The following is a 27,400-nucleotide window of genomic DNA, read 5'->3' on the forward strand; positions in this document are numbered from 1 at the left end:
ACTGTGACATCCAGAAAAACCTGTTTGGACAAACAGACCAAACTGGGCCGTCGTTATTGGTCTTTTGTCTCTGAGCTCCAGGATTTTAAAATGTGACAGCTTGCAGAACATATTATAATAATTATATAAGTTTTTCCCTAAGTTATTCACCGGTCAAGTGTCTAAATAACTGATACAGAAAGAAAAAGAATCATTATTATTGCTTTACTTACTCTACTTGAATGATGCCTCAGTTTTTGTTTAAGTTTGATCCTTATCAGTTCTGCTACTCTTCTGTTTTAGCTTTAGATGTTCAAAGTGGAAGCATTTTATAGAGGAATGTTTTATTGAAAAATGAGTGGACCATTTTTTAAAAAGATGGACATCTGATGGCAGCATTTAGAAAGGGGTGATACTTTTTAGACAATAAGCACATTTTTGGGAAGTGAGGACATCTTCACTATAGAAGCAAAGACTCTCTATCTGTAAGTCTGTCTGTACAGTATGTCTTTTACACATATCGAGTAGGCATGGGATGATAATAGTAGTATCTAGTAGTAGATAGTATCACAACCCCTCACACTGTCATTACAGTGTATATTCAGGTTAAATTAACATGTCTGTCTTTATTTTTTGTCCTTTTAGGAACATTTTAGAGCTGTAATCGTAATAATTATGTGGTACGTGTGAGTGTGTGTGTGTGAGTGTGTGTGTGTGTGTGTGTGTGTGTGTGTGTGTGTGCTAAATACCATTGAAATTAGAGAATAAAACACCCCACTGAGCAGGAGACACAAAGTAATGAACAAAATCACACAAACACACACACAGCTTCAACAGACCTCACTGTCCTTACTTACTGGCATAGCACACACACACACACACACACACACACACACACACACACACACACACACACAGCTTCAACACAACTCACTGTCCTTACTCGCATAGCACACACACAAACACACACACACACACACACACACACACACACACACACACACAGACACAGCTTCAACACAACTCACTGTCCTTACTCACTGGCATAGCACACACACACACACACACACACACACACACACACACACACACACACACACACACACACACACACACAGCCTCAACACAACTCACTGTCCTTACTCGCATAACACACACACACACACACACACACACACACGGGCACAAACACACACACACACACACACACACACACACACACACACACACACACACACACACACACACACACACACACACACACACACACACACGAAATGATTGCATGACGAGAAACTCCAAACATCGAATCAAACCTCTGATTCATGAATAGAAAACACCGGGTCACAGTTATTCCTGGTAGCGTTTTTAGCGAGGCTGCGTTCATCACAATAGTGTTATGATTCCTGCCGCATGCTGCTTTGTGGGACCAGCTGTGTGTTTGCTATTGGTTGACAATGCTATTATGACTAAAGGGTCCACACAGACAGATAATAGTGCCTGAAGTAGGAGGACAGTTAGGTAATCTTGTCACACACACACACACACACACACACACACACACACACACACACACACACACACACACACACACACACACACATACTTCCTTATTTATTTATATTTTAAACCATATTTTAAAGTTTTAAAGGTATGGGTATGAATGTGTATGTGGTTAATAGTGTTATGGAGGAAGGAAAGGAAGGAAGGACAGAGGAATGAAGGAAGGAAAGAAGGAAGGGAGGAGGAAAGGAAGGAAAGAGGAAAGGAAGGAAGGAAGTATGGACGGTAGTAGGGAGGAAGAAAAGAAGGGAGGAAGAAAGGAAGGAAGGAAAGGAAAGGAAGGGAGGAAGGAAGGAAAGGAAGGAAAGGAAAGGAAGGGAGGAAGGAAGGAAGGAAGGAAGGAGGAAAGAAGGAAGGGAGGAAGGAAGGAAGGAAGGAACGAAGGAGGAAAGGAGGGAAGGAAGGAAGGAAGGAATGAAAGGAAGGTATATATCTTATTTTATTTTTTATGCTGCATTGGGACTGCTCTAATAAGAGTTTTGTTATTTACTTGTAATGCCAATAAAGATTCTTCCTCCCTCCCTCCCTGCTCTCTCTGTCCTCCCTTCCTTCCTTCCTTCCTTCCTTCCTCTGTCCTTTCTTTCTTTCCTTCCTTCCTTCCCTCCTTCCTTCCTTCCTCCCTCCTTCCCTTCCCTCCTTCCTTCCTTCCTCCCTCCCTCCCTCCTTTCCTTCCTTCTTCCTTCCTTCCTTCCGCTCTCATTTCCTTCCTTCTTCCTCCCTTCCTTCTTCCCTCCTTTCCTTCCTTTCTTCTTTGATCCCTCACTCCTTTCCTTCACACACGTTAAAAAAACAGTTTAGATGAGTAGATAGGTATAAAAATGTAATATAAAATAAATCAAAGCTCAAGTTTCTCTAGCAGCTAATACTGTAACATTAGTCATCACATCTCATCACAATATGAGTCAATATGAAAATTACTTCGGCATGACTGACAGGAAGTAATCTATTTTTTAAAATCGCCTTTTACCTTTAGTGAAGTAAAAACCTGTTGAACCTGCTGTGACTCGTACTTTTATGCAACGCTTGCTGAAACCTTCCTTCTTTCCTCCGTCCTCCCTTCCTTCTTTCATTCGTCCTCCCTTCCTTCTTTCCTTCCTTCCCTCCCTCCTTTCCTTCCTTTCTTCTTTCTTTCCTTCCTTCCCTCCCTCCCCCCTCTCTCCCTTCCTTCTTTCCTCCCTTCCTTCTTTCCTCTGTGCTCCCTTCCTTCTTTCCTTCCTCCCTCCTTTCCTTCCTTTCTTCTTTCTTTCCTTCCTCCCTCCTTTCCTTCCTTCCCTCCCTCCTCCCTCTCTCCTTTCCTTCCTTCCTTAACTCGAGGACAACAGGAGGGTTAAAAAAATCATGCTATGAAAAATAAATTGCAAAAAATTCTCAGTGGAAGGAAGGAAGGAAGGACGGACAGAGGAAAGAAGGAAGTAAGGATGGTAGTAGGGAGGAAGGAAGGAAGGAAGGAAGGGAGGAAAGATGGACAGAGGAAAGAAGGAAGGGAGTAATCTATTTTTTAAAATCGCCTTTTACCTTTAGTGAAGTGAAAACCTGTTGAACCTGCTGTGACTCGTACTTTTATGCAACGCTTGCTGAAACTAGCAGGACCAGATGGAGTTAGGTGACCTTTCAACTCGAGCTGGGAGAGAGTTTTTTTTTTTTTTTCTTCTTCTTGGGAATAAGGTCAAACCGCATCGATTGCATTAACAGCTGGCTGCGTTCCAAGCATAACACGAGACCTTCAGAAACGCTCCTACTGATCCGATGGCGTTAAAATCACAATGCATTCAGAGAGCTTTCACATCATGTGTTAACCTGTCTCTTCATCCTTATTAAAAAAAGAGATTTCCAAATATATAAATACTCAGGTCAAATTGACTGTTCCTTCTTTCCTCCCTTCTTTCCTCCCTCCCTCCCTCCTTTCCTTCCTTCCCTCCCTCCTACCTTCCTTCCTTCCTCCCTCCTTTCCTTCCTTCCTCCCTCCTTTCCTTTCCTTCCATCCTCCCTCCCTCCTTTCCTTCCTTCCCTCCCTCCTACCTTCCTTCCTTCCTTCCTCCCTCCTTTCCTTCCATCCTCCCTCCCTCCTTTCCTTCCTTCCTTCCCTCATTCCCTCCTTCCTTCCTCCCTCCTTTCTTCCTTCCTTTCCTCCTTCCCTCCGTCCCTCCCTCCTTCCTTCCTTCCTGCCTTCCTTCCGTCCCTCCTTCCGTCCCTCATTCCCTCCTTCCTTCCTCCCTCCTTTCCTTCCTTCCTTCCTCCCTCCTTTATAGGGTTAACCTCCTGTAGTCTTCCTGTCGAACTTCTTGTCCTTTTGTCAAAATTGACTTAACCAACTTTATTCCAACTTATTACCACAGATTTTACACATATTTGTGGAGATTATGGTCAAATAGTCTCATTTAAATGAAAATAAAGCTCATTTTTTCAGTCCTCCCAGGTCAAAATGTACCTGATGATTACAGGAAGTTTAATACTAAGTCACCTATATAGAAGATTTTAGTATTTTTTTTTTTTAAATTGGTGCCTTGTGACGAGAGAAACCCATACAGCTCTTAGCAATGAATGGAGCAGTTAGCAGCTAAAGAGCCAGATATCAGATATTCCCCTCAGGAGTTGGTGGAGTAAAAACAGAGCTACAATAAGAGTGAATACTGAACTAACATTTGCCAGTTCGCCAGAAACATGACTCCAAATGAATAATAATTCTCCTTAACTCTGTACGATTGAGCTAGAGCCAAGAGGTGATTAGCGTAGCTTAGCATGAAGGTTGGAAGCGGGGGTGGGGGGGAGCTAGCCTGACTCAAAAGTTCAACAATATGCCTCCTAAAAACCTCTAAAGCTCTTTGATTAACACACTGGGGCTGTGTTTGATTAATCCACACTCAAATTAAAATGTAAAAATGACACAAAGCTGTGGTTTTATGGAAGGTTTTACATGCTGACCGGGTATAAATCCACTTTGTTAGCTTCGACAGCACAGAGGTTTGTAAGATACTTCCTTACTTTTTACATCTGCTGCACAGACCACCGCAGAGAGTTTATCAGCTGATTATTCAACAACCAACCAACTGCAACAAAACCAGCTAAATCAACTTCTGTCAGACGAGTTTAGAGTCAAATACTTCCGATAACAGGATGAACCAGCACGCAGATGTTACACATGAAAGATACTTAGGCTGCGTTCAGACTGCAGGCAAATCTGATTCCTTCTCAAATCTGATTTTTAGGCCTGACTGTCCACACTGTGTTTAGCAAGTGTCCAAATCGGATTTGGCTCTGTTCGGACTGGGCCACATTAATGACGACAGGTTGCCGTGGCAACGTTGTCAGAGCGTGTATTGTGTGATGTCATATAATAGCGACAGCAACAACAAACCCTCGAGCTTCTCTTGAACGGAGCCATCTCCCCAAAGATTAACAATATGGTTTGGTCCTCTGTCCATGGACTGATGTTTTCGAAGTCCTCCGTTGCCTTCAGTTATATCACCTAGCAACAACAACTGGAATAAGCCCTCCAGTGATATCACCTAGCAACAACAACTGGAATAAGTCCTCCAGTGATATCACCTAGCAACAACAACTGGAATAAGTCCTCCAGTGATATCACCTAGCAATACAACAACTGGAATAAGTCTTCCAGTGATATCACCTAGCAACAACAACTGGAATAAATCCTCCAGTGATATCACCTAGCCACAACAACTGGAATAAGTCCTCCAGTGATATCACCTAGCAACAAACAACTGGAATAAATCCTCCAGTGATATCACCTAGCAACAACAACCGGAATAAGTCCTCCAGTGATATCACCTAGCAACAACAACTGGAGTAAACCCTCCAGTGATATCACCTAGCAACAACAACCGGAATAAGTCCTCCAGTGATATCACCTAGCAACAACAACTGGAATAAGTCCTCCAGTGATATCACCTAGCAACAACAACTGGAATAAGCGCAGGTCTGGTGTCGCATAGAGTGACGTAGCGTAGAGACGTAGAGAGACGTCACGGACAGTCAAATCTGATATGAGTGTTGTGGTTTCAATCTGGTTTGCAAAAATCGGATTTCATGTGATTCCTGTTCAGACTTCATAAGAGCATCTGGTTCCCATCTAGGTTGGTTAAAAACCTGATTTTGGCTTGCAGTGTGAACGCAGCCATACTTGGACTAAGTTAAACCTTGTTGCTAGTGGTCAAAACTACCACTTATTCATGATTATTCAGTAAAATCAGTGCAGTGGAAGATGTGTGTCTTGCTGGAGGATCTACTTTTATGTTAAATAAGCAGAATATTAATGCTCCACGGTGTCTCAAAGGTTCCTGAAAAGTGCACTTCCGTTATCCAAGCCAACAGCAGCAGCTTCATTAATGCTGGGAGTCTCGGTTAATGTTTATTTTCACTTTTTTTTTTCTTCCTAGAGAGTCCTACATGAGCTGTAATGGAGCCGCATGTCACAGTTGGAGGTACTAATGCAAATAAACAGCACACACATTCATGTTTCACGTTAAATCAAATTAAATTAAAAGGTTGGAGTTTAGAGTTGAAACTTCTGCTTTGAGTTAAAGGTTGAAAGTCCAGTTTAATGTGGTGTAAATAAACATATAGAGGGGAAAAAGCGGCTTATTTATGGTGCATGTTAAAGTTGAGGTTAGTTAGAGTAACGCTGGTCACCATGGTTACCTGTATATGACTCCGTGCCGGTGCAGGAACATCAGAGCGGAAGTGACCTCGGCGGCATAAAAGCGAGATCGAGCCTCGTCGAACTTCCTCGACCGCTGAATCTGAAACATCAGGTCGCCTCCGTTCACGTACTCCATCACGAAGAACAACCGGTCCTGAGGGGGGAGAGAGAGAGAGAGAGAGAGGGAGAGAGAGAGAGAGAGAGAGACAGAGAGAGAGAGAGATACAGAGAGAGAGAGAGAGAGAGAGAGAGAGAGAGAGAGAGAGAGAGAGAGAGAGAGAGAGAGAGAGAGAGAGAGGCATAGAGAGAGAGGGAGAGAGAGAGAGACATATATAGAGAGAGAGAGAGATAGAGAGAGAGGGAGAGAGAGAGAGAGAGAGAGAGAGAGACATAGAGAGAGAGGGAGAGAGAGAGACATAGAGAGAGAGGAGAGAGACAGAGAGAGAGAGAGAGAGAGAGACAGAGAGAGAGAGAGAGACATAGAGAGAGAGAGAGAGAGAGTGAGAGAGACAGAGAGAGGGAGAGAGAGACAGAGAGAGGGAGAGAGAGAGAGGGAGAGAGAGAGAGAGACAGAGAGTATTTAATTAGTATACACAGTGATATATGATATTAATTCTTCATGACCCTGCGAGTGAAAATGATGTCACAAAAGTCAGACCTTTGATTCTTTGAGACAGTACAGTCAGACACAAAATCAAGTAGTAAGCTCATCACTGACATAACTTTTTAAGCTGATTTGTTTGTTGATAGCAAACAGCTGCTTATTTCCACATTCAGGAGTTATGGAGCAACAACCAAAAATTTGATAATCAACCCATTTAATAAGAATTATCAGAGACTCTGCAGCTCCTCTCGACTCCATGAAGCTTTATAGTTGAGTTTCAGCTCATTGTTTAGCTATCCGGCAACTTTACTGCTTCGGTTCACTCTCAGCATCGTTTTCAGAATAAAAGCACTGTACACTACCTGCTCAGACACAGGTTTTCACAATAAAAGCACTGTACACTTCCTGCTCAGACAGACACAGTTATCTGTAGACTAGCAGGTTAACATAGTGGAGCATTTAGCAGCTAAAGAACCAGATATTTCCCTCAGGAGTTGGTGGAGAACAAAAACAGAGCTAAAAGAGAGTGAATATTTGGACTTAGAGGACTCCAAATGAATTATAATGTTGATCAGTAACTGCTGGATGTAGTAATAAGAAGTTCAACATCAGCGATACATATTCACCCAGTTAATAAGAGTTATCAGAGACTCTGCAGCAATTGATAAAAATGAATAATTTCTGGGTTCAAACAGGAAGAAATTGTGAAACTCAACTATAAAGCTCCGTAAAGCCGAAGAGTGTTACATACAGTAATCTCTGCTAACTCTCTGTAGGTTCAGTACTACAAATAAAACCTTTGACATTACACACTGTCATTCATACATTATTTATTATTATTATTATTTATATAAACATATAGATTATAACCATTTTAAGTTTAAGTAACACTGAGGTGTAAAATCCATTAACTATTAAATCTCACACTGAAAGCATAAACCACAAAACTGTGTATTGTCTGTGATCAACGCTGATTGTCTCCACTCCCATATGATCCCTTCCTGTGACACACACACACACACACACACACACACACACACACACACACACACACACACACACACACACACACACACACACACACTCAAAAAACACATTCTATACCGCGCCCTCTGAACTCTATTCTCTTGGTACTGAAAATGGTCTCCGGGGGAAAAAATGGCCCCTTTCCTGAATTCCAGTTCCCTTTCTTCATATAGGAAACAAGAGAGAGAGAGGGAGAGAGAGAGAGAGAGAGAGAGAGAGAGAGAGAGGAGAGAGAGAGAGAGAGAGGAGAGAGAGAGAGAAGAGAGAGAGAGAGAGAGAGAGAGAGAGAGAGAGAGAGAGAGAGAGAGAGAGACAGAAAGAGAGAGAGAGAGACAGACAGAGAGAGAGACTCTGTGTGTGCTGGGAATGGGTGTGTGTGTGTGTGTGTGTGTGTGTGTGTGTGTGTGTGTGTGTGTGTGTGTGTGTGTATGTGTGTGTGTGATATAAACAGCGCTGTATATAAGGAGCCAGGAGGAGTCCATCCGAGCCATTGTGTGAGTCCTCAGCGTTCACAGTGTGAGCAGGAAAGGTGACACACTCACACTGTATGTAGGTATGTGAGTATTTATGTCACACTGTTCACTCAGCTAAAGCCTCGGTGTGTGTGTGTGTGTGTGTGTGTGTGTGTGTGTGTGTGTGTGTGTGTGTGTGTGTGTGTGTGTGTGTGTGTGTGTGTTCATCACATTTAAGGAGGAAGCCTTCTTGATTTGATGAGTAGACAGAGTTTAAATTTATAGACCTGACCTTAATCACAGGAAGACAGGAAGAGTCTCAGTTAGCCCTAACCTTTATCCATGTGGTTTAGTTTAAATTTAAAGGGTTAAACTGTGAAAATAAACGTATGAATAACTTGCACACATCCTTTTTTTGTGGACCCAGCATCAAATTTCTGCTTTTAATCCATTTAGAGAGAATATATTAGAGGATTATGGTAAAAATGTCTAAGTGGTGTAACCATAAAAACTTTGTACCAAATAATTCAACGTTGCTTAAAAACAGTAAATAGTCAATAAAACACCATATCAACTAGTTTGGCATGATCTTACATTATAACTTTTATATTAAATAAAGATAATGGAATACTATTGTTCTAAATATCACATTTAATCTGGGTAACCATGGAGACCAGGAACCATTTACAGTCATTATTAGTATAAGTCCACTTAAATACACTGTAGGCGATAAAATATTTAATATTTATCATTCTACTGTGGTTACACCATTTGACATTTAAAAGGAGCATTCAGTCTTACTTTTACTTTTAAAAGAAGTTAATCAAATTTCAGGCTAAAAAGAAGGAAAAAAAGTATATTTTACTGATCTCAGATGTAGAAACAGTATGTGAGGGTTAACTCAAACTTCCCAAAATGTTGAACTATTCCTTTAAAGCTTAAAGCTACTTTACTGTATATTTATATATTTTACAAGTAGCTCCACTCTTCCTCCTCTCTTCTTCCACTCTTCCTCATCTCTTCCTCCTCTCTTCTTCCACTCTTCCTCGTCTCTTCCTTCTCTCTTCTTCCACTCTTCCTCGTCTCTTCCTCGTCTCTTCTTCCTCTCTTCCTCCTCTCTTCTTCCACTCTTCCTCGTCTGTTCCTCCTCTCTTCTTCCACTCTTCCTCATCTCTTCCTCCTCTCTTCTTCCACTCTTCCTCGTCTGTTCCTCCTCTGTTCTTCCTCTCTTCCTCCTCTCTTCTTCCTCTCTTCCTCATCTCTTCCTCTCTTCTTCCACTCTTTCTCGTCTCTTCCTCCTCTCTTCTTCCTCTCTTCCTCCTCTCTTCTTCCACTCTTTCTCGTCTCTTCCTCCTCTCTTCTTCTACTCTTCCTCGTCTCTTCCTCCTCTCTTCTTCCACTCTTTCTCGTCTCTTCCTCCTCTCTTCTTCCACTCTTCCTCGTCTCTTCTTCCTCTCTTCCTCCTCTCTTCTTCCACTCTTCCTCCTCTCTTCTTCCACTCTTCCTCGTCTCTTCCTTCTCTCTTCTTCCACTCTTCCTCCTCTCTTCCTCCTCTCTTCTTCCACTCTTCCTCGTCTGTTCCTCCTCTCTTCTTCCACTTTTCCTCGTCTCTTCCTCCTCTCTTCTTCCACTCTTCCTCCTCTCTTCTTCCACTCTTCCTTGTCTGTTCCTCCTCTCTTCTTCCTTCTCTCTTCTTCCACTCTTTCTTGTCTCTTCCTCCTCTCTTCTTCCACTCTTCCTCGTCTCTTCCTCCTCTCTTCTTCCACTCTTCCTCGTCTCTTCCTCCTCTCTTCTTCCTCCTCTCTCCCTCCTCTCTTCTTCCACTCTTCCTCATCTCTTCTTCCACTCTTCCTCATCTCTTCTTCCACTCTTCCTCGTCTCTTCCTTCTCTCTTCTTCCACTCTTCCTCGTCTCTTCCTCGTCTCTTCTTCCACTCTTCCTCCTCTCTTCTTCCACTCTTTCTCGTCTGTTCCTCCTCTGTTCTTCCACTCTTCCTCGTCTCTTCCTCCTCTCTTCTTCCTCTCTCCCTCCTCTCTTCTTCCACTCTCCCTCCTCTCTTCCTCGTCTGTCCCTCCTCTCTTCCTCCATTCTTCCTCGTCTGTTCCTCCTCTCTTCTTCCACTCTTCCTCGTCTGTTCCTCCTCTCTTCTTCCACTCTTCCTCGTCTCTTCCTCCTCTCTTCTTCCACTCTTCCTCGTCTGTTCCTCCTCTCTTCTTCCACTCTTCCTCATCTCTTCCTTCTCTCTTCTTCCACTCTTCTTCCTCTTTCCCTCCTCTCTTCTTCCACTCTCCCTCCTCTCTTCCTCCACTCTCCCTCCTCTCTTCTCCACTCTTTCTCGTCTCTTCCTCCTCTCTTCTTCCACTCTTCCTCCTCTCTTCCTTCTCTCTTCTTCCACTCTTCCTCCTCTCTTCTTCCACTCTTCCTCGTCTGTTCCTCCTCTCTTCTTCCACTCTTCCTCGTCTGTTCCTCCTCTCTTCTTCCACTTTTCCTCGTCTGTTCCTCCTCTCTTCTTCCACTCTTCCTCCTCTTTCCCTCCTCTCTTCTTCCACTCTTCCTCCTCTTTCCCTCCTCTCTTCTTCCACTCTTCCTCGTCTCTTCCTCCTCTCTTCTTCCACTCTTCCTCCTCTCTTCTTCAACTCTTCCTCGTCTCTTTTTCCACTCTTCCTCCTCTCTTCTTCCACTCTTCCTCCTCTCTTCTTCCACTCTTCCTCGTCTCTTCTTCCACTCTTCCTCGTCTCTTTCTCCTCTCTTCCTCGTCTCTTCTTCCACTCTTCCTCCTCTCTTCTTCCACTCTTTCTCGTCTCTTCCTCCTCTCTTCTTCCTCTCTTCCTCCTCTCTTCTTAATAATAGTAATTAGTAACAAACCTGATGCTGCCTTTAAAACTATTTTTTAAGATATATTTGAATTGCTTATCTTACCAACTCTTATTATTTATCACTTATCGATGTCCACAGTCAGGTATAATAAGATTAATCAATAATAAATACAGTAATAGTTACATTCATCAGTATTCACTATCCAAAGATGCAACATAGGAAAAGAGAAATTTGGATTGGTGAGTCTTCCTTTACTTTACTTTACTTTACTTTACTTTACTTTACTGGTTCTTTACTTTACTTTACTTTACTTTACTTTACTGGTTCTTTACTTTACTTTACTTTACTTTACTTTACTGGTTCTTTACTTTACTTTACTTTACTTTACTGGTTCTTTACTTTACTTTACTTTACTGGTTCTTTACTTTACTTTACTTTACTGGTTCTTTACTTTACTTTACTTTACTGGTTCTTTACTGGTTCTTTACTTCAGTACTTTCATTGTTAAATTCATAATAACTGAATTTACACATTACATTTATTTCTCCTCATATTTATCTGATAGCTGTACGACTGACTTCTCCTTTTGATTTCATGCAGAGCACCCATGCAGCTTCTTTCTTTCTGACGTTATCTGTGAAGTTTTAGAGAACCGGGTCAAAGGTCTTTGATCTCAGACTTATGAAATTTTGGGATCTTCTTCATCTCTGACTCAGTCTTCATGAGAAATTACACAGAACAGGATAAAGGCAAGTATTTTCCTTTTTTCCCCCAAACAGACTTAGTCAACTCTCCTGTTACAGTTCAACAACCTCTGTTTCGTCATATTGTCATTTAAGAGGAGATATTCCCGTAAAACCAAAAATCTTCTTCCTGCGTTTTCTCCTCCAAAACAATCAAAGCGGAGGTGACTAATGATCAGAAAGCGGGATCTGCTCAGTCATATCCCTGCTCTCTATTCACTAATGATAAACAAAGGTTGGACAATAAGCTCAGATGTATACTAGCAGTGGTTAAATACGTCAGCAGGGAATCACACAGGCGAAGACAACACCACTGAAGAGTCTGGTGTATAAACCACTGCCAGCATGCACGTGTTTGTGTGTGTGTGTGTGTGTGTGTGTGTGTGTGTGTGTGTGTGGGGGAAACATTTCTTTTATTAGAACGAATGAGCATGGATTGTTGAACATGGGAAAACTGGCTACACTAGTTTCTAGGGAAATTTTGGGGACTTAACTTCTGTAATGAAACTGATATATTTTAAACCTGCTGTTTCTCTGCTCTGGTCTTCATCGGTTCAGTTTCCTTTCATGCACTAAAAAAAACCCAAAATGGATCACTAAAGTCCATGCAGGCACTCTCACACTTTATATCCTTTAACCCTCCTGTTGTCCTTGAGTCAAGGAAGGAAGGGAGGGAGGAAGAAGGAAGGAAGGAAGGAAGGAAAGAAAGGAGGGAGGAAGGAGGAAGGAAAGGAGGGAGGAAAGAAGGATGGAAGGAAAGGAGGGAGGGAGGACGAAGGAAAGAAGGAAGCAGGAAGAAGGTAGGAAGGAAAGGAGGGAGGAAACAAGGAAGGAAAGGAGGGAGGGAGGACGAAGGAAGGAAGGAAGGGAGGGAGGAAGGAGGGAAGGAGGAAGGAAAGGAAGGAGGGAGGAGGGATAGAAGGGAAGGAGGGAGGAAGGAAAGAAGGAAGGAAGGGAGAAAGAAGGAAGGAAAGGAGGGACAAAGGAAGGAGGGAATGAGGGAAGGAAGGGAGGAATAAGAAAGGAAAGGAGGGAGGAACGGAAGAGAGAAGGGGGAAGGAAAGAAGGAAGGAGGGAAGAAAGAAAGAGAGAAGGAGGTAAGGAAGGAAAGGAGGGAGGAAAGAAAGAGAGAAGGAGGTAAGGAAGGAAAGAAGGGAGGGAGGGAGGAAAGGAGGGAGGAAAGAAGGAAGGAAAGGAAGAGAGAAGGAGGAAAGAAAGAAGGAAGGAGGGAGGAAAGGAAGAGAGAAGGGGGAAGGAAAGAAGGGAGGGAAGAAGGAAAGGAGGGAGGAAAGACGGAAGGAGGGAGGAAAGACAGAGAGAAGGAGGAAGGAAAGAAGGAAGGAGGGAGGAAAGAAAGAGAGAAGGAAGGAAGGAATGAAGGAACGGAGGAAGGAAGGAACAGTCAAAACGGACGGGGTCAATTTGACCCGGGAGGACGACACAAAGGTTAATTATGACTATTTTTAAATCATGACTTTTTATTCAGGCTAATTTATTCACTCATTTTAGATCACTATATTTTATTTTCTTATACTGTTTTTTTGTCGTTTGTCTTTTAAAGGAAACAATATTTAGCTTTTTCTTTGTGTATGAAAATGCATAATGAAAAATTTGCTATAATAAAGGAATCTGAAATCTGTTTATATATGCTAAAATATTAATAGCAGGAACATACTTCATTGCTAAAGTCCACAAAGAGACATTAATATGTTAGATTGTTGTATTTGGGCTCATGATAACTTCTGCTGAGTAGCTCACATGCTCTGGGGAAGGTTAATAACATCACTGGGAAGAAATATAGTTATTATTCTTACAAGATTTAACACTCAGATTCAATCACTGCAGCTCAGATTAACATGAAACAACTGTGTGATGATAACTGGACATAAAAATAACACTAAAGCTGCTGTTTTTTTAATTACAAAAACAATCCACACATTGTTAGTCGGCTACCATGACGACACATATAATATTTCCATCTTCGTCATTAACTTCTTCTCTGCTTTTCACTTCAGTAGCAAAAACAGTCTGGTATTACTTTTAAAGTGTTTTTATAAGCACAAAATAGTCAAAATAGTTTGTTCATCCAACTAAAAAGTAAAAAAAAAAACTCCATACTCAAGTCATAAGTAATCATTCACACTCATTTTAGATTTCACTTCAATCAATATGACTTTTTGCTGTTGCTAAAACAGAAAATTTCCACAGATATTTCACTGTTTTATCTCATTGTGTCTCCTGAGTTAATCTTTTCACATCAACACACTCATAGCAGAAAAACCCAGAGTTGATTAAGCTGGTTTGAGTCATCGTCATGATACCGGTGATCCATGACAAACCAATGTTACGCTCAGTGAAGTCAGCTCACCCAAAGAAAACCAGACTAAGTTGAACTTGTTTGCTTTGCTATAGCTGCTAGCAACCATTTTTACTCACTCCACATCTCAGTACACCCAGTTAATGCAGCTGTTTAGCTCAAAATGAACCGAGACCACTTCCTCTACAGGCCCAAAATAACTGGAGATTTTGAACTGAAAATTGAAAACACCTTCAGGGTAACAATCTGATACCATTTCCCCCCTTTTTTTGTATTTTTTAACCCTTTGTAGGTCTGTTCAACTGTTTAGTAGAAGTCACGATATCTGCTCAAAACCAAAATATATTTAACTTAAAACTTTTTTAGGTCAATCTTTACCACTTGTATGAGGTATGTAATGCACAGGCAGACTATCAGGTTGTTCTATGGTTGCTATAGATACAGATTGTACTATGGGTGCTATAGATACAGGTTGTTCAATGGTTGCTATAGATACAGGTTGTACTATGGTTGCTATAGATACAGGTTGTTCTATGGTTGCTATAGATACAGGTTGTTCTATGGTTGCTATAGATACAGGTCGTTCTATGGTTGCTATAGATACAGGTTGTTCTATGGTTGCTATAGACACAGGTTGTACTATGGGTGCTATAGACACAGGTTGTTCTATCGTTGCTATAGATACAGGTAGTTCTATGGTTGCTATAGATACAGGTTGTTCTATGGTTGCTATAGATACAGGTTGTTCTATGGTTGCTATAGACACAGGTTGTACTATGGGTGCTATAGACACAGGTTGTTCTATCGTTGCTATAGATACAGCTTGTTCTATGGTTGCTATAGATACAGGTTGTTCTATGGTTGCTATAGATACAGGTTGTTCTATGGGTGCTATAGATACAGGTTGTACTATGGCTGCTATAGATACAGCTTGTTCTATGGGTGCTATAGATACAGGTTGTTCTATGGGTGCTATAGATACAGGTTGTACTATGGGTGCTATAGACACAGGTTGTTCTATGGTTGCTATAGATACAGGTAGTTCTATGGTTGCTATAGATACAGGTTGTACTATGGGTGCTATAGATACAGGTTGTACTATGGGTGCTATAGATACAGGTTGTTCTATGGGTGCTATAGACACAGGTTGTTCTATGGTTGCTATAGATACAGGTAGTTCTATGGGTGCTATAGATACAGGTTGTACTATGGGTGCTATAGATACAGGTTGTTCTATGGTTGCTATAGATACAGGTTGTACTATGGGTGCTATAGATACAGGTTGTACTATGGTTGCTATAGATACAGGTAGTTCTATGGGTGCTATAGATACAGGTTGTACTATGGGTGCTATAGATACAGGTTGTACTATGGGTGCTATAGATACAGGTTGAGTTTCATTTTTTGCATCTTGTACACGAACAGAACGAGTCTCTAACATGTTTTTATGAAAGTTTAGAACAAATAAGGTCTGTAAAACATCACATTTAGGGTCAACGAGAAAAATAATCCATGTTTTCTGTTGTCATGGCTTCAAAGAGGAAGGAAAAACAAAGATATGATTTTTCTAAATAGCACTTTCTTGGTGTGACTTAAAAAAAAGGTTAAAATATTTGGGGTTTGTTTTGTTTTATTGGGTTTTTTTTAATCATTTTGGCTCCTTGCTCTTATCCTACTTGTTCAATTTGACCTTAATTCATATTCCAGCTGTTTACCCGGCTCAAATGTAGGTCTTTGTGTCTGATCTGACCAACTTTCTCACTCACGGGTGTTTTTATAAAGCTGACCTCGTGCTCTCTTCTCCTCTTCGGTATCAGTTTAAGGGTCCGTCAGGATTGGGTCTTACATAAGTAGTCGGTGGTCCACCTCAGCTACCCTCTCTCCCTCTCTCTCTCTCTCTCTCTCTCTCTCTCTCTTTCTCTCTCTCTCTCGACTTTTAAACAGGATGTCGAAATAGTTTGTTTAAATGTACCCAGAGTCCCGGCTGGTCCCACCCAATCAAACGTGAATAAACATTTCCTGAGTGTAATTACAAATGTACAGATACTGGCTTCCCACTGCTGACACACACACACACACTCTTTCAAACACACACACACACACACACAGACGCACACACATACATTAAAACTATGCTCTACAGTATGCGTGCTTACCCAGATGATCCCCAACCCAACACATACAATAACGTCTCGATGGTTATCCGACTATTGTGCCTGTGTGTGCGTGAGAGAAAGAGAGATAAAGTATGTAGCCTTTCTGTGCCACTGCGAAGCAATGTATGTGCAACAAGTCTTAGCTTGAGTTTTATGTAGCATTGAACCCATTGAACCACACTTTCTCTCTCCTCCCTCCCTGACAGTAAACACATTCTTGTTTACATGACTTGAGAGGACATAACAATGACTTACACTCATTTTCTGGACGATTAGCTTGACCTTAAACAACACCTTAACCTTTAAAACAAGTCTTCAGGTTGTAATTTATTGATTTGTAGTATAAGGGACTTTTTTATCCTCAAAAGTGAAGGTGAGTCCTCATAATGTGAATGGGTGAAGAGTTATATGTCCTCACAACGACAGGTAAACATAAACAGATACACACACGATTAAAAAAGCTCAAAAATTCACATTTGTTTCCTTAATTAGGTAAAAAAACTACCCAAAAGTGAAGGTGAGTCCCCATAATGCGAATGTGTGAAGAGTTATATGTCCTCACAACGACAGGTAAACATACACAGATACACACACGATTAAAAAAAGCTCAAAAATTCACATTTGTTTCCTCAATCAGGTAAAAAAAAAACTACCCAACAGTGAAGGTGAGTCCTCATAATGTGAATGGGTGAAGAGTTATATGTCCTCACAACGACAGGTAAACATACACAGATACACACACGATTAAAAAAAGCTAAAAAATTCACATTTGTTTCCTCAATCAGGTAAAAAAAAAACTACCCAACAGTGAAGGTGAGTCCTCATAATGTGAATGGGTGAAGAGTTATATGTCCTCACAACGACAGGTAAACATACACAGATACACACACAATAAAAAAAAGCTCAAAAATTCACATTTGTTCCCTCAATCAGGTAAAAAAAAAAACTACCCAACAGTGAAGGTGAGTCCCCAAAATGTGAATGGGTGAAGAGTTATATGTCCTCACAACAACAGGTAAACATACACAGATACACACACAATTAAAAAAAGCTAAAATCAAATCTCATTTGTTTCCTCAATCAGGTAAAAAAAAAAAAAAACTATCCAAAAGTGAAGGTGAGTCCTCATAATGTGAATGTGTGAAGAGTTATATGTCCCCACAACGACAGGTAAACACACACAGATACACACACAATAAAAAAAAGCTCAATAATTCACTTTTTTCCCCTCAATCAGGTAAAAAACTAAATCTATGGTTCAATAAAAAGTCATATTTTCCACTCAGGTGATAAATAATATCAATAATATCAATAATCATAATGGCTCAAATTATTCATATGGTTTAATTTTTCTATTACAGTACATGTTACCCAGTTTTGGAGATTTTTCAAGACAAGAGCGAAATAAAGAAAAAGGAAATAAGGAAAGAAAGAAAAATAGGATGATAAAAAGTCATATTTTCCACTCAGGTGATAAATAATATCAATAATATCAATATCATAATGGAAATAAGGTTTAATTTTGCTATTATAGTACATATTCCCTCAGTTTTAGGGATTTTTAAAGACATTTTCAGGTCATTGGAAGAGTGAAATAAAGAAAAACAGGACGATGGAAGTGAGCGGGAAATATAAAAATGAAGTATGAGATAAGGAAGGAAAGGAAAGTGTGAAGGTAGTGAAAAAACATTTTAAGGATAAAGGAAAAAAACATGCAGGGAAGTGAGTAAGAAAGAGAGGCAGAAAAAAAGGGAAAATAAAGGTGGACAGAGAGGAAGTAGAGGAAGAAATAAACAAGGGAAGAAGGAAGTGGATTTTAAAAGCAAAGATGGGGGGGGGGGGGGAGTATTAAGAAAACAAGGAATAGGAAGGAAGTGAGGGTAGAAGAAAGAGAACCAAAAAAGGGAGAGAAGAAGAAAAGAGGTCGAGAAGAGAAGAGGAGTAACAAAGGAAGGAAAGTCAGAATAGAAGAGCAAGTATTTGGGAAAAGAGGAGGAAATGATGAGAGAAAGAAGGAAAGAAGGGAAGAAAAGAGGAAAGGAGGAGAGAGAGTATTGTTATTTTATCTCATGTTGATTCCAGATAATATAAATGAATAAAAAAATGAAATTACTCCATTACTCCTCCATCCTTTGCTTCCTCCCTTCCTTTCCTCTCTTACTTGCTCCTGTCCTTCCTTCCTTCCCCCTCTTGTCCTTTCCTTCCTTCTTCCTGCCTCCACCCCCTTTGTTCCTTCCTCCCTTCCTTCTTTCCTCTGTCCTTCCTTTCTCTTTTCGTTTCTCTCTTCCTCCCTCCTTCCTTCTTTCCTCCATCTTTCCTTCCTTCATCCTTTGCTTCCTCCCTTCCTTTCCTCCCTTACTTGCTCCTGTCCTTCCTTCCGCCTCCTCCCTTCCTTCCTTCCTTCCTGCCTCCACCCCCTTTGTTCCTTCCTCCCTTCCTTCTTTCCTCTGTCTTTCCTTCATCCCTCCCTTCCTTCCTCCTGTCCTTCCTTCCTTCTTCCTTTGTCCTTTCCTTCCTTCTTTCCTCCCTACTTTCCTTCCTTCTTCCTTCATCCCTTCCTTCCTCCCTCCCTCCTTTCCTTCCTTTCTTCATTCCTTCCTTCCGTCTTTCCTCCCTCCTTTCCTTCCTTCCTTTCATATCCTTTCCTTCCTTCCTCCCTTCTTTCCTTTCCTCCCTTCCTTCCTTCTCCCTTCCTTCCTTGACTCAAGAACAACAGGACAACATTACTGCCTCATTAAATATACTTTCCTCTCATTTTCATATCTAATTTTGACACTTTGGGGTTGATTGTGAAGCTACAGTTAATAGTCTCATCAAAATCAGTCAAATCTGGGAACAAAAAATAAAGAAAAAAAAAACACACAAGTGGGATTTGAACTTTTGTACGAACAGAAAAAGTGAATTGCTGGCCTATTTTCCTCGGAACATTATGAGCCATTAGCGTTTGGCTGCTAGTCATTACCACACAGAGCCTTCCCAGTAAAGATGCCCTCAGTGATTTCACTCCACTCTACTTCTTTACTGCTTTTTCTTTTCTTTTCTTTTTTCTTTTTTTTTTTTTTTACTCTGTGGTATGATTCAGATCTCCACGCTGTCTGTCTAATAATTACTGTTTAGGTAATGTCGTGTATGGACTCCCGGCTTTATCACACTGTCCAAAAAAACACTGGCAAAGCAGGAAATGATTGTAATTGGAGGACAGAGTGTATTTTGTGTGTGTGTGTGTGTGTGTGTGTGTGTGGCCCTGGACGCAGATCACGAATGTTTTGTCCTGAAAAGACTAAATCGAGCGATGTGTCGTAGCGCCAAGCAGACACAAACCAAACACTTCATGTCTGTAAGGTGGAAACGCTGCAGAGTCGAGAATGAGATCCGAGCTTGGAGTTTAAAGACTGTGTAAAGTGAATTCAGACATTTTCTTCTAAACACATTAAATAGGTCATAAATGTATTTCTAAAAAAGGTGTAAAAAGCATTTCAACCATTTCGATTTGAATTGTGGAGCTCGGCTTCACAACTGTGTTTCAAGATTTCTGTGTTCAGGATTTAGTGATTAGCATAAACCCGCCCCTGCTGCTGTAGAGGTAGAAATACATTCAGCACACACTACTACTACTACAGTCTACAGTTAGCCAGTTAGCTGAGTTAGCCGCCGAGCTAGCAGCCAAGTTAGCCTCCGAGCTAGCTGCAGAGTTAGTCGCCAAGCTAGCCGCTGAGTTAGCAGCAGAAAGCTCTTAGATGTAGCGTCCATGTTTCTGGTAGAGGTGGTGACTTTGATTGACAGGTGACACTTGGTAGGGGGCGGGGCTTCAGTGAACTCGGTGACCCACAGCGTGTGGCAGCAGAGAAAGAGGCTGATTTTTACACAACTTTGAAGCCTAATTTCATACATTTGGCGATTTTTTTAATCATTCAAATTTGGCAGGGTGGTTAACAACACACTTTTCTGTGGTATGTCAAACTCAGAACACATATTTATTCTGACTTTACACAAACTTTAAAATCAATATTTACTTTAAAAAACAGCTCATCATGTGACTGTCAGGTGATCTGGGTCTTTATGTATTTAAGACGATGACCATGCATTCTTGTTTTAGCGTGAAGAAGAACAAGAGGCATGAAACGTCACTTTAGATTTCATATTAAACTATACCTGCATTGGGAGCTATAGTGTGCTCCCAATGCAGGTATGATTCTGCCTTTACAGATTTAGTAACTACATGGAGGTTCATGGAGGTACAGTCACGTCTCCTGCCACTGGGTGAAAGATTATGTTTAATGTCAACGTTTAGGTTAAATAACCATAAACATAGGTGTCATTTACTTTTTCTACATTCTCTGTTGTCACGTTAAACAGAAGCTGCAGTGACGACTTAAAGGTGAACTTATTAACCCTGCTGTTGTCCTCGAGTCAAGGAAGGAAAGGAGGGAGGAAGGAAGGATGGAAGGGAGGAAGAAGGAAGGAAAGGAGGGAGGAAGGATGGAAGGGAGGAAGAAGGAAGGAAGGAAAGGAGGGAGGGAGGAAGGAAGGATGGAAGGGAGGAAGGAAGAAGGAACAGTCAAAACAGACGGGGTCAATTTGACCCGGGAGGACGACACGAAGGTTAAAGACACCCTTCCCCCTTTCCTTCCTTCCTCCCATCCTTCCCCCTTTCCTCCCTTCCTTCCTCCCTCCCTTCCATCCTACCATCCTTCCTTCTTCCTCCTTTCCTTCCTTCCCTCCCTCCCTCCTTCTCTTTCTTTCCTCCCCCCTACCGTCCTTCCTCCTTACCTTCTTACCATCCTTCCTTCTTCCCTTCCTTATTCCTTCCTTCCTTCTTCCCATCCTTTCCCCTTTCCTCCCTCCCTTCCATCCTACCATCCTTCCTTCTTCCTCCCTTCCCTCCTACCATCCTTCCTTCTTCCTCCCTTCCATCCTTAATTTGAGACTAATTATGAAGGTTTATTGTAGATACGTCTGAATATGAGCAGTATGTGAGATGTTATATGACTACAGTGATCTTCCAATATCCAGTAATACCAACGCAGCTAAACTAAATAAACAAATGCATAAATAAAAACACACACAGGGTCGTTTGGCAATAAGTTGAACCTGGCTCCGATTTTGCAGCAACATCATCCGACAAGACGCCGCTTTGGGCAATGGCATAAATTCTTACTTTCCAGAGTTGTAAAATCCCGTCTCTGATTATTCTAAACCGCCGTGAAGTGTCTGATAACCTTTTACTGGATCTGTTCAAACTTCTTAGGTTTCACTTCATGACTCACTGATATCTGATGTGACACGCTGAGCCATTAAAAGATGCATCAGTCTTACCCGAACTTTACCTCTGAGCTTCCCTTTAGCAAAAAGTAGTATACTTAAAGTTCATTTTAGTAAGTATGCTTGCGTGTAAGTTTAGGAAGTATACTACGGATCATGTACTTGTAGTGTACTAGAAAGTTTACTCATTTAATATCTCTTTGGACTAAAGGAAGGAATGAAGGAAAGAAGGAGGGAGGAAGGAAGAAAGGAAGGAAGGAAAGGAGAGAAGGAGGAAGGAAGGAAGGAAGGAAAGGAGGGAGGGAGGGAGGGAGGAGGGAGGAAGGAAGGAAGGAAGGAAAGAAGGAGGGAGGAAGGAAGGAAGGCAGGAATGAGGGAGGAAAGAAGGAAAGAGAGGAGGAAGGAAGGTAGGACAGGAGGGAGGGAGGAAAGAAGGAAGGAGATGAGGAAGGAAGGAAGGAAGGAAGAAAGGAAGGACAGGAGTCAGGTATGAAGGACAGAGGAAAGAAGGAAGGAGAGGAGGAAGGAAGGAAGGAAGGAAGGAAGGAAGGAAGGAAGGAAGGAAGGAAGGACAAGAGTCAGGAATGAAGGACAGAGGAAAGAAGGAAGGAGGAAGGGAGGAAGGAAGGATGGAAGGGAGGAAGAAGGAAGGAAAGGAGGGAGGAAGGAAATAAAAAGTATACTAAAGTACAAGTATAAGCTTTAATATTAAAGTATTAGTGTAAGTCTCAGTATTAATGTACTTAGTTTCAGTATAAGCCAAGTATACTTCACTATACTATTCTTAAGTATATAAAAAGTAAACTTCAAGTATACTGCCTCAGTTTTAGTATAAAATAAGTATACTTGTAGTAAAATGACACACTCGCTCCGTTATTCATCATCCTTTTAAACCCAGGAAACAGTCATGAAAACAAGTTATATGTAAGAGTTTATATATGTGTGTGTGTGTGTGTGTGTGCAGATATATGAATCTACACACACACATACAAGAAAGATAGAAAGATAGACACTTGAAAGTATAAAAAACTTAAAAACTATCTTTCTGGGAATATAATAATAGAATAATTGAGTGATAGAGAGTGTTGATGTCTGATTGATGAGCCTCCTCTAGTTCACTCAGGGTTAGGCATCTTCATGTCTTGGTTAAGGTTAGAGGCTCAGGGAATGCATTACGTCAGCGAGTCTGTGCAAGTATAAGATTACAGATGCGTGTGAGTGTTTGTGTGTGTGTGTGTGTGTGTGTGTGTGTGTGTGTGTGTGTGTGTGTGTGTGTGTGTGCTTGAACTGCATCCCAAGAACAGCAAACATCTCTCCTCTAATGACTGCACTCCTGAAAAGAACAATTCAGTGCTGCTCAGGACTGACACATATTTGGCTGAGCTGAGACTGAATGTGCCTACAGTGTGTGTGTGTGTGTGTGTGTGTGTGTGTGTGTGTGTGTGTGTGTGTGTGTGTGTGTGTGTGTGTGTGTGTGTATTGTTCTTGCATGCTATATTTGCCCTGACTGTCCTTCTTCTTCACGATGACTGACAGGAGCTGGGTGCATGCTGTGGGCTGCTGGTTCTCCCACAGACTATCTTCTTACTCCCCGTCCCAGTAAAAACAAATGAGCAGAACATTGGATTTTCATTGGTTTAAAAAAAAAAAAAAAAAGAAAGAAAGAAGAAGAAAAAAAAAGAAAGAAAGAAAGAAAGAAAGAAAGAAAGAAAGCCTATTTGTAAGTGAGGAGTTTGTCTTGATTAGTTGCATGTGAAACAGACTTCCAGGAATGTCAAGTCCTGACAAAGCCATTGATCAAGAGCGTGTGAGTGCAGCGTGTGTGTGTGAGTGTGTGTGTGTGTGTGTGTGTGTGTGTGTGTGTGTGTGTGTGTGTGTGTGTGTGTGTGTGTGTGTGTGTGTGTGTGTGATTTTTTAAGAAGCAGAAGAAGAAGTGGATGATTGCTCTGTGTGTGTTTGTGTTGTGCAGGATGTGTGTGAGAGTTATTACATCTCATAGCAACAGAAATATGCTCTGAAGAAACTAAGACGTATAAGTACTGTATATGTATGTCAGCAGGAAGGACGGAAAGTAGGAAGGAAGGAAGGAAGGAAGGAAGGAAGGAAGGAAGGGAGGAAGGATGGAAGGACAGAAGGAGATTTAGTAAGATCCCAAATAAAGGTACTAAATTGCGTGCACAGTGTGATAGATTGCATGTTTCGTTTGCGTGTGTTTTGCAAATTATTCAAAACACATCACAGACAAACACGTGCGTTCAGACACACACACACACAAACACACACACACACACACACACACACACACACACACACACACACACACACACACACACACACACACACACACACACACACACACACACACACACACACACACACACACACACACACACACACACTGCTCTATATTTACTGTATTTAAATGAGGGTTTAGTGTCTTAATGGAGAGTTTAGACGAGCAGAAAGCTGCAAGAACAAAATGAAATGTGATCAGGTTCTAGTGAAGAGGTTAACTAATATATTGAGTTATCCCTTCCTTCCTTCCCCCTTTCCTTCCTTCCTTCCTCCCTTCCCCCTTTCCTTATTTCCTTCCCCATCCCGTCCTTCCTCCCTCCCTCCTTCCTTTCCTTCCTCTCTTCCTTCTTTCCTCTCTTCCTTCATTCCTTCCTCCCTTCCTCCTTCTTCTCTCTTTCTTTCCTCCCCCCCTACCTTCCTCCTTTCCTTCTCTCCTCTGTCCTTCTTTCCTTCCTTCCTCTTTTCCTTTCTCCCTATTTCTTTCCTCCCCCTACCTTCCTCCCTTCCTTCATTCCTCTCTTTTTTCTTTCCTTTCCTCCCTTCCTTCCTCCCTCCCTCCTTCCTTTCCTTCCTCTCTTCCTTCTTCCCCCCTACCTTCATTCCTTCCTCCCTTCCTCCTTCCTTCTCTCTTTCTTTCCTCCCCCCTACCTTCCTCCTTTTCTTCTCTCCTCTGTCCTTCTTTCCTTCCTTCCTCTTTTCCTTTCTCCCTATTTCTTTCCTCCCCCTACCTTCCTCCCTTCCTTCTTTCCTCTCTTTTTTCTTTCCTTTCCTCCCTTCCTTCCTCCCTTCCTTTCCTTCCTTCTTCCTCCCTCCCTTCCTTTCCTTCCTCTTTCCTTCTCTCTTTCTTTCCTCCCCCCTACCTTCCTCCTTTCCTTCTCAGTACTTCCACTCTTACTTCCAAGTTTTCCAAATCATCACCAGCAGGTTTATTTGTTGTTGAATGACAAATGTGATGTTGTTTTTTTTCTTCCTTGTGTCTCTATGAATAGTAACAGCTGTGTCTCAGTAGCAAAAGAAGCACAAGTGACTTCCAAAAACATCCAAGTAGATGCTCGAACAGACAAAAGCAACTCAACGCTGCTTTCATATAAAAGCAATCTCTCTCTCTCTCTCTCTCTATGTCTCTCTCTCTCTTTCTCTCTATGTCTCTCTCTCTCTCTTTCTCTCTATGTCTCTCTCTCTCTCTCTTTCTCTCTCTCTCTCTCTCTCTCTATGTCTCTTTCTCTCTATGTCTCTCTCTCTCTTTCTCTCTGTCTCTCTATGTCTCTTTCTCTCTCTGTCTCTTTCTCTCTATGTCTCTCTCTCTCTTTCTCTCTATGTCTCTCTATGTCTCTTTCTCTCTATGTCTCTCTATGTCTCTTTCTCTCTCTCTCTCTCTCTCTCTCTCTCCCTCCCTCCCTCCCTCCCTCCCTCTCTAACAGCAACCTGAGTCTGACCTTAAAACAAACTCTGAGCGCTCTCTCTCTCTTTCTTGCAGAGGTGAGGTGAGGATGTGGGACAAAATGTTCTAATTTAGTAAATTGTTCTCACTCTCGAGGAAGTACAAGAAGTCCAAGAACACACACATGAATACACTAATTGTGGCGGTAAGGAGATAAACGCTGAGCTGGCATCAGAGGAGGCATGCGCAGGTCAAGAAAATACCTAATTAAAGTTTCTCTTCATGACTTTTGGAACATGTGAAGGTTTAGCAGCTAAAACACAAACCAAATATTATACATTTCTGGAGCGTTGATGCTGGTTTTAATATTTTGCAGATGTTTTTTAACCTTTGACCCCGTCTGGTTCAACTGTTCCTTCCTTCCTTCCCTCCCTCCTTCCTCCCTCCCTCCTTTCCTTTCCTTCCTTCCTCCCTCCTTTCTTTCTTTCCTCCCTCCCTCCTTTCCTTCCTCCCTCCCTACTTTCCTTCCTTCTCCCTCCCTTCCTTCCTCCCTCCTTTCCTTTCCTTTCCTTTCCTCCCTCCCTCCCTCCTTTCCTTTCCTTCCTTCATCCCTTCCTTCTTCTTCCCTTCTTTCTCCCTCCCTCCTTTCCTTCCTTCTTCCTCCCCTCTCTCCTCCTTCCTTCCTCCCTTCCCTCCTTTCTCTGTCCTTTCTTCCTTCCTCCCTCCCTTCTTTCTTCCTTCTTCCCTTCTTTCTCCCTCCCTCCTTTCCTTCCTTCTTCCTCCCCTCTCTCCTCCTTCCTTCCTTCCTCCCTCCTTTCTGTCCTTTCTTCCTTCCTCCCTCCTTTCCTTTCTTCCTTCCTTCGTCCCTCCTTTCCTTTCTTCCTTCCTTCGTCCCTCCCTCCTTTCCTTTCCTTCCTCCCTCCCTCCTTTCCTTCCTTCCTTCCTTCCTTGCCTCGAGGACAACAGGAGGGTTAATACTTTAACCTTCTCACCCTCCATGTGTCCTGCTGATATTTTAGTGTCTGAGCTCCGATCTGAAACAAAGCTCCATTCTTTCGTGAAGAATTTGCATTTGAGAAAAATTAATGAGGCAGTGGAAGCTAAAAAAAAAAAAAAGGGGAGAAAAAAAAAAAAAAAAAAAGGGACATTATTGAAAAGTGAAATTCCTGCAGAGCGAACATGACGTATGCCGTGTGGATTATTGCCGGCTCATAAGCGGAGCCTCATTTATTCTACTGACGCAGACAGATGATGATAGGGAAGGGAAACACACACAGACACAAACTCCCAACCTTTAAATCAATTTATGGAATTTGTAATAAAAAGCGTAGATAAATCTTATAATACATATAGTTGTAATCCATCTCTTATTAAGTAGCTCCGATGGAAGTTATTCATGTTTCACATCGTGCATTTGGATTTAGTGAGTTGTAATGTGAGTCAGTGATGTTTTATTAACGTCCATGTGGTTTAGTTTAAATTTAAAGGGTTAAAAGGGACAAAATGTTTCCTTCCTTCCTCCCTCCCTTCCTTCCTCCCTCCCTCCTTTCCTTCCTTACTTCCTTCCTCCCTCCCTCCCTCCTTTCCTTCCTTCCTCCCTCACTCTCTCTCTCCCTCTCTTCTTCCTCCCTCCCTCCTTTCCTTCCTTCCTCCCTCCCTTCCTCCCTCCTTTCGTTCCTTCTTCCCTCCCTCCCTCCTTTCCTCCCTTCCTTCTTTCCTTCCTCCCTTGCTCCTTACCTTCATTCCTTCCTCCCTCCCTCCTTTCCTCCCTTCCCTCCTTCCTCCCTCCCTTTTCCCTTCCTTCCTCCCTCCTTTCCTTCATTCCTCCTTTCCTTCATTCCTCCCTCCTTTCCTTCTTTAGTTTAAATTTAAAGGGTTAAAATGTGAAAATAAACGTATGAATAACTTGCACACATTCTTTTTTTATGGACCCAGCATCACATTTCTGCTTTTAATCCATTTAGAGAGAATATATTAGAGGATTATGGTAAAAATGTCTAAGTGGTGTAACCATAAAAACTTTGTACCAAATAATTCAACTTGTTTAAAAACAGTAAATAGTCAATAAAACACCATATCAACTAGTTTGGCATGATTGCTGTCTTCCCTCCTTTCCTTCCTTCTTCTTCTCTCCTTTCCTTCCTT

General features: G+C 41.7%; 1 protein-coding gene across 1 annotated transcript in view; it reads right to left on the minus strand.

Annotated features, from left to right (window-relative positions):
* The window catches only part of LOC128373305 (protein kinase C epsilon type-like), a 101,956-nt gene that overhangs the window by 32,120 nt on the left and 42,436 nt on the right, over positions 1 to 27,400 (minus strand). The window contains exon 11 of the mRNA XM_053333594.1: positions 6,202 to 6,356. Within this exon, the coding sequence (XP_053189569.1) occupies positions 6,202 to 6,356 (155 nt within the window). The remainder of the gene's footprint in view (positions 1 to 6,201; positions 6,357 to 27,400) is intronic.

The sequence above is a fragment of the Scomber japonicus genome, chromosome 14 (genome assembly GCF_027409825.1).
Source record: "Scomber japonicus isolate fScoJap1 chromosome 14, fScoJap1.pri, whole genome shotgun sequence".
NCBI classification, from domain to species: domain Eukaryota; kingdom Metazoa; phylum Chordata; class Actinopteri; order Scombriformes; family Scombridae; genus Scomber; species Scomber japonicus.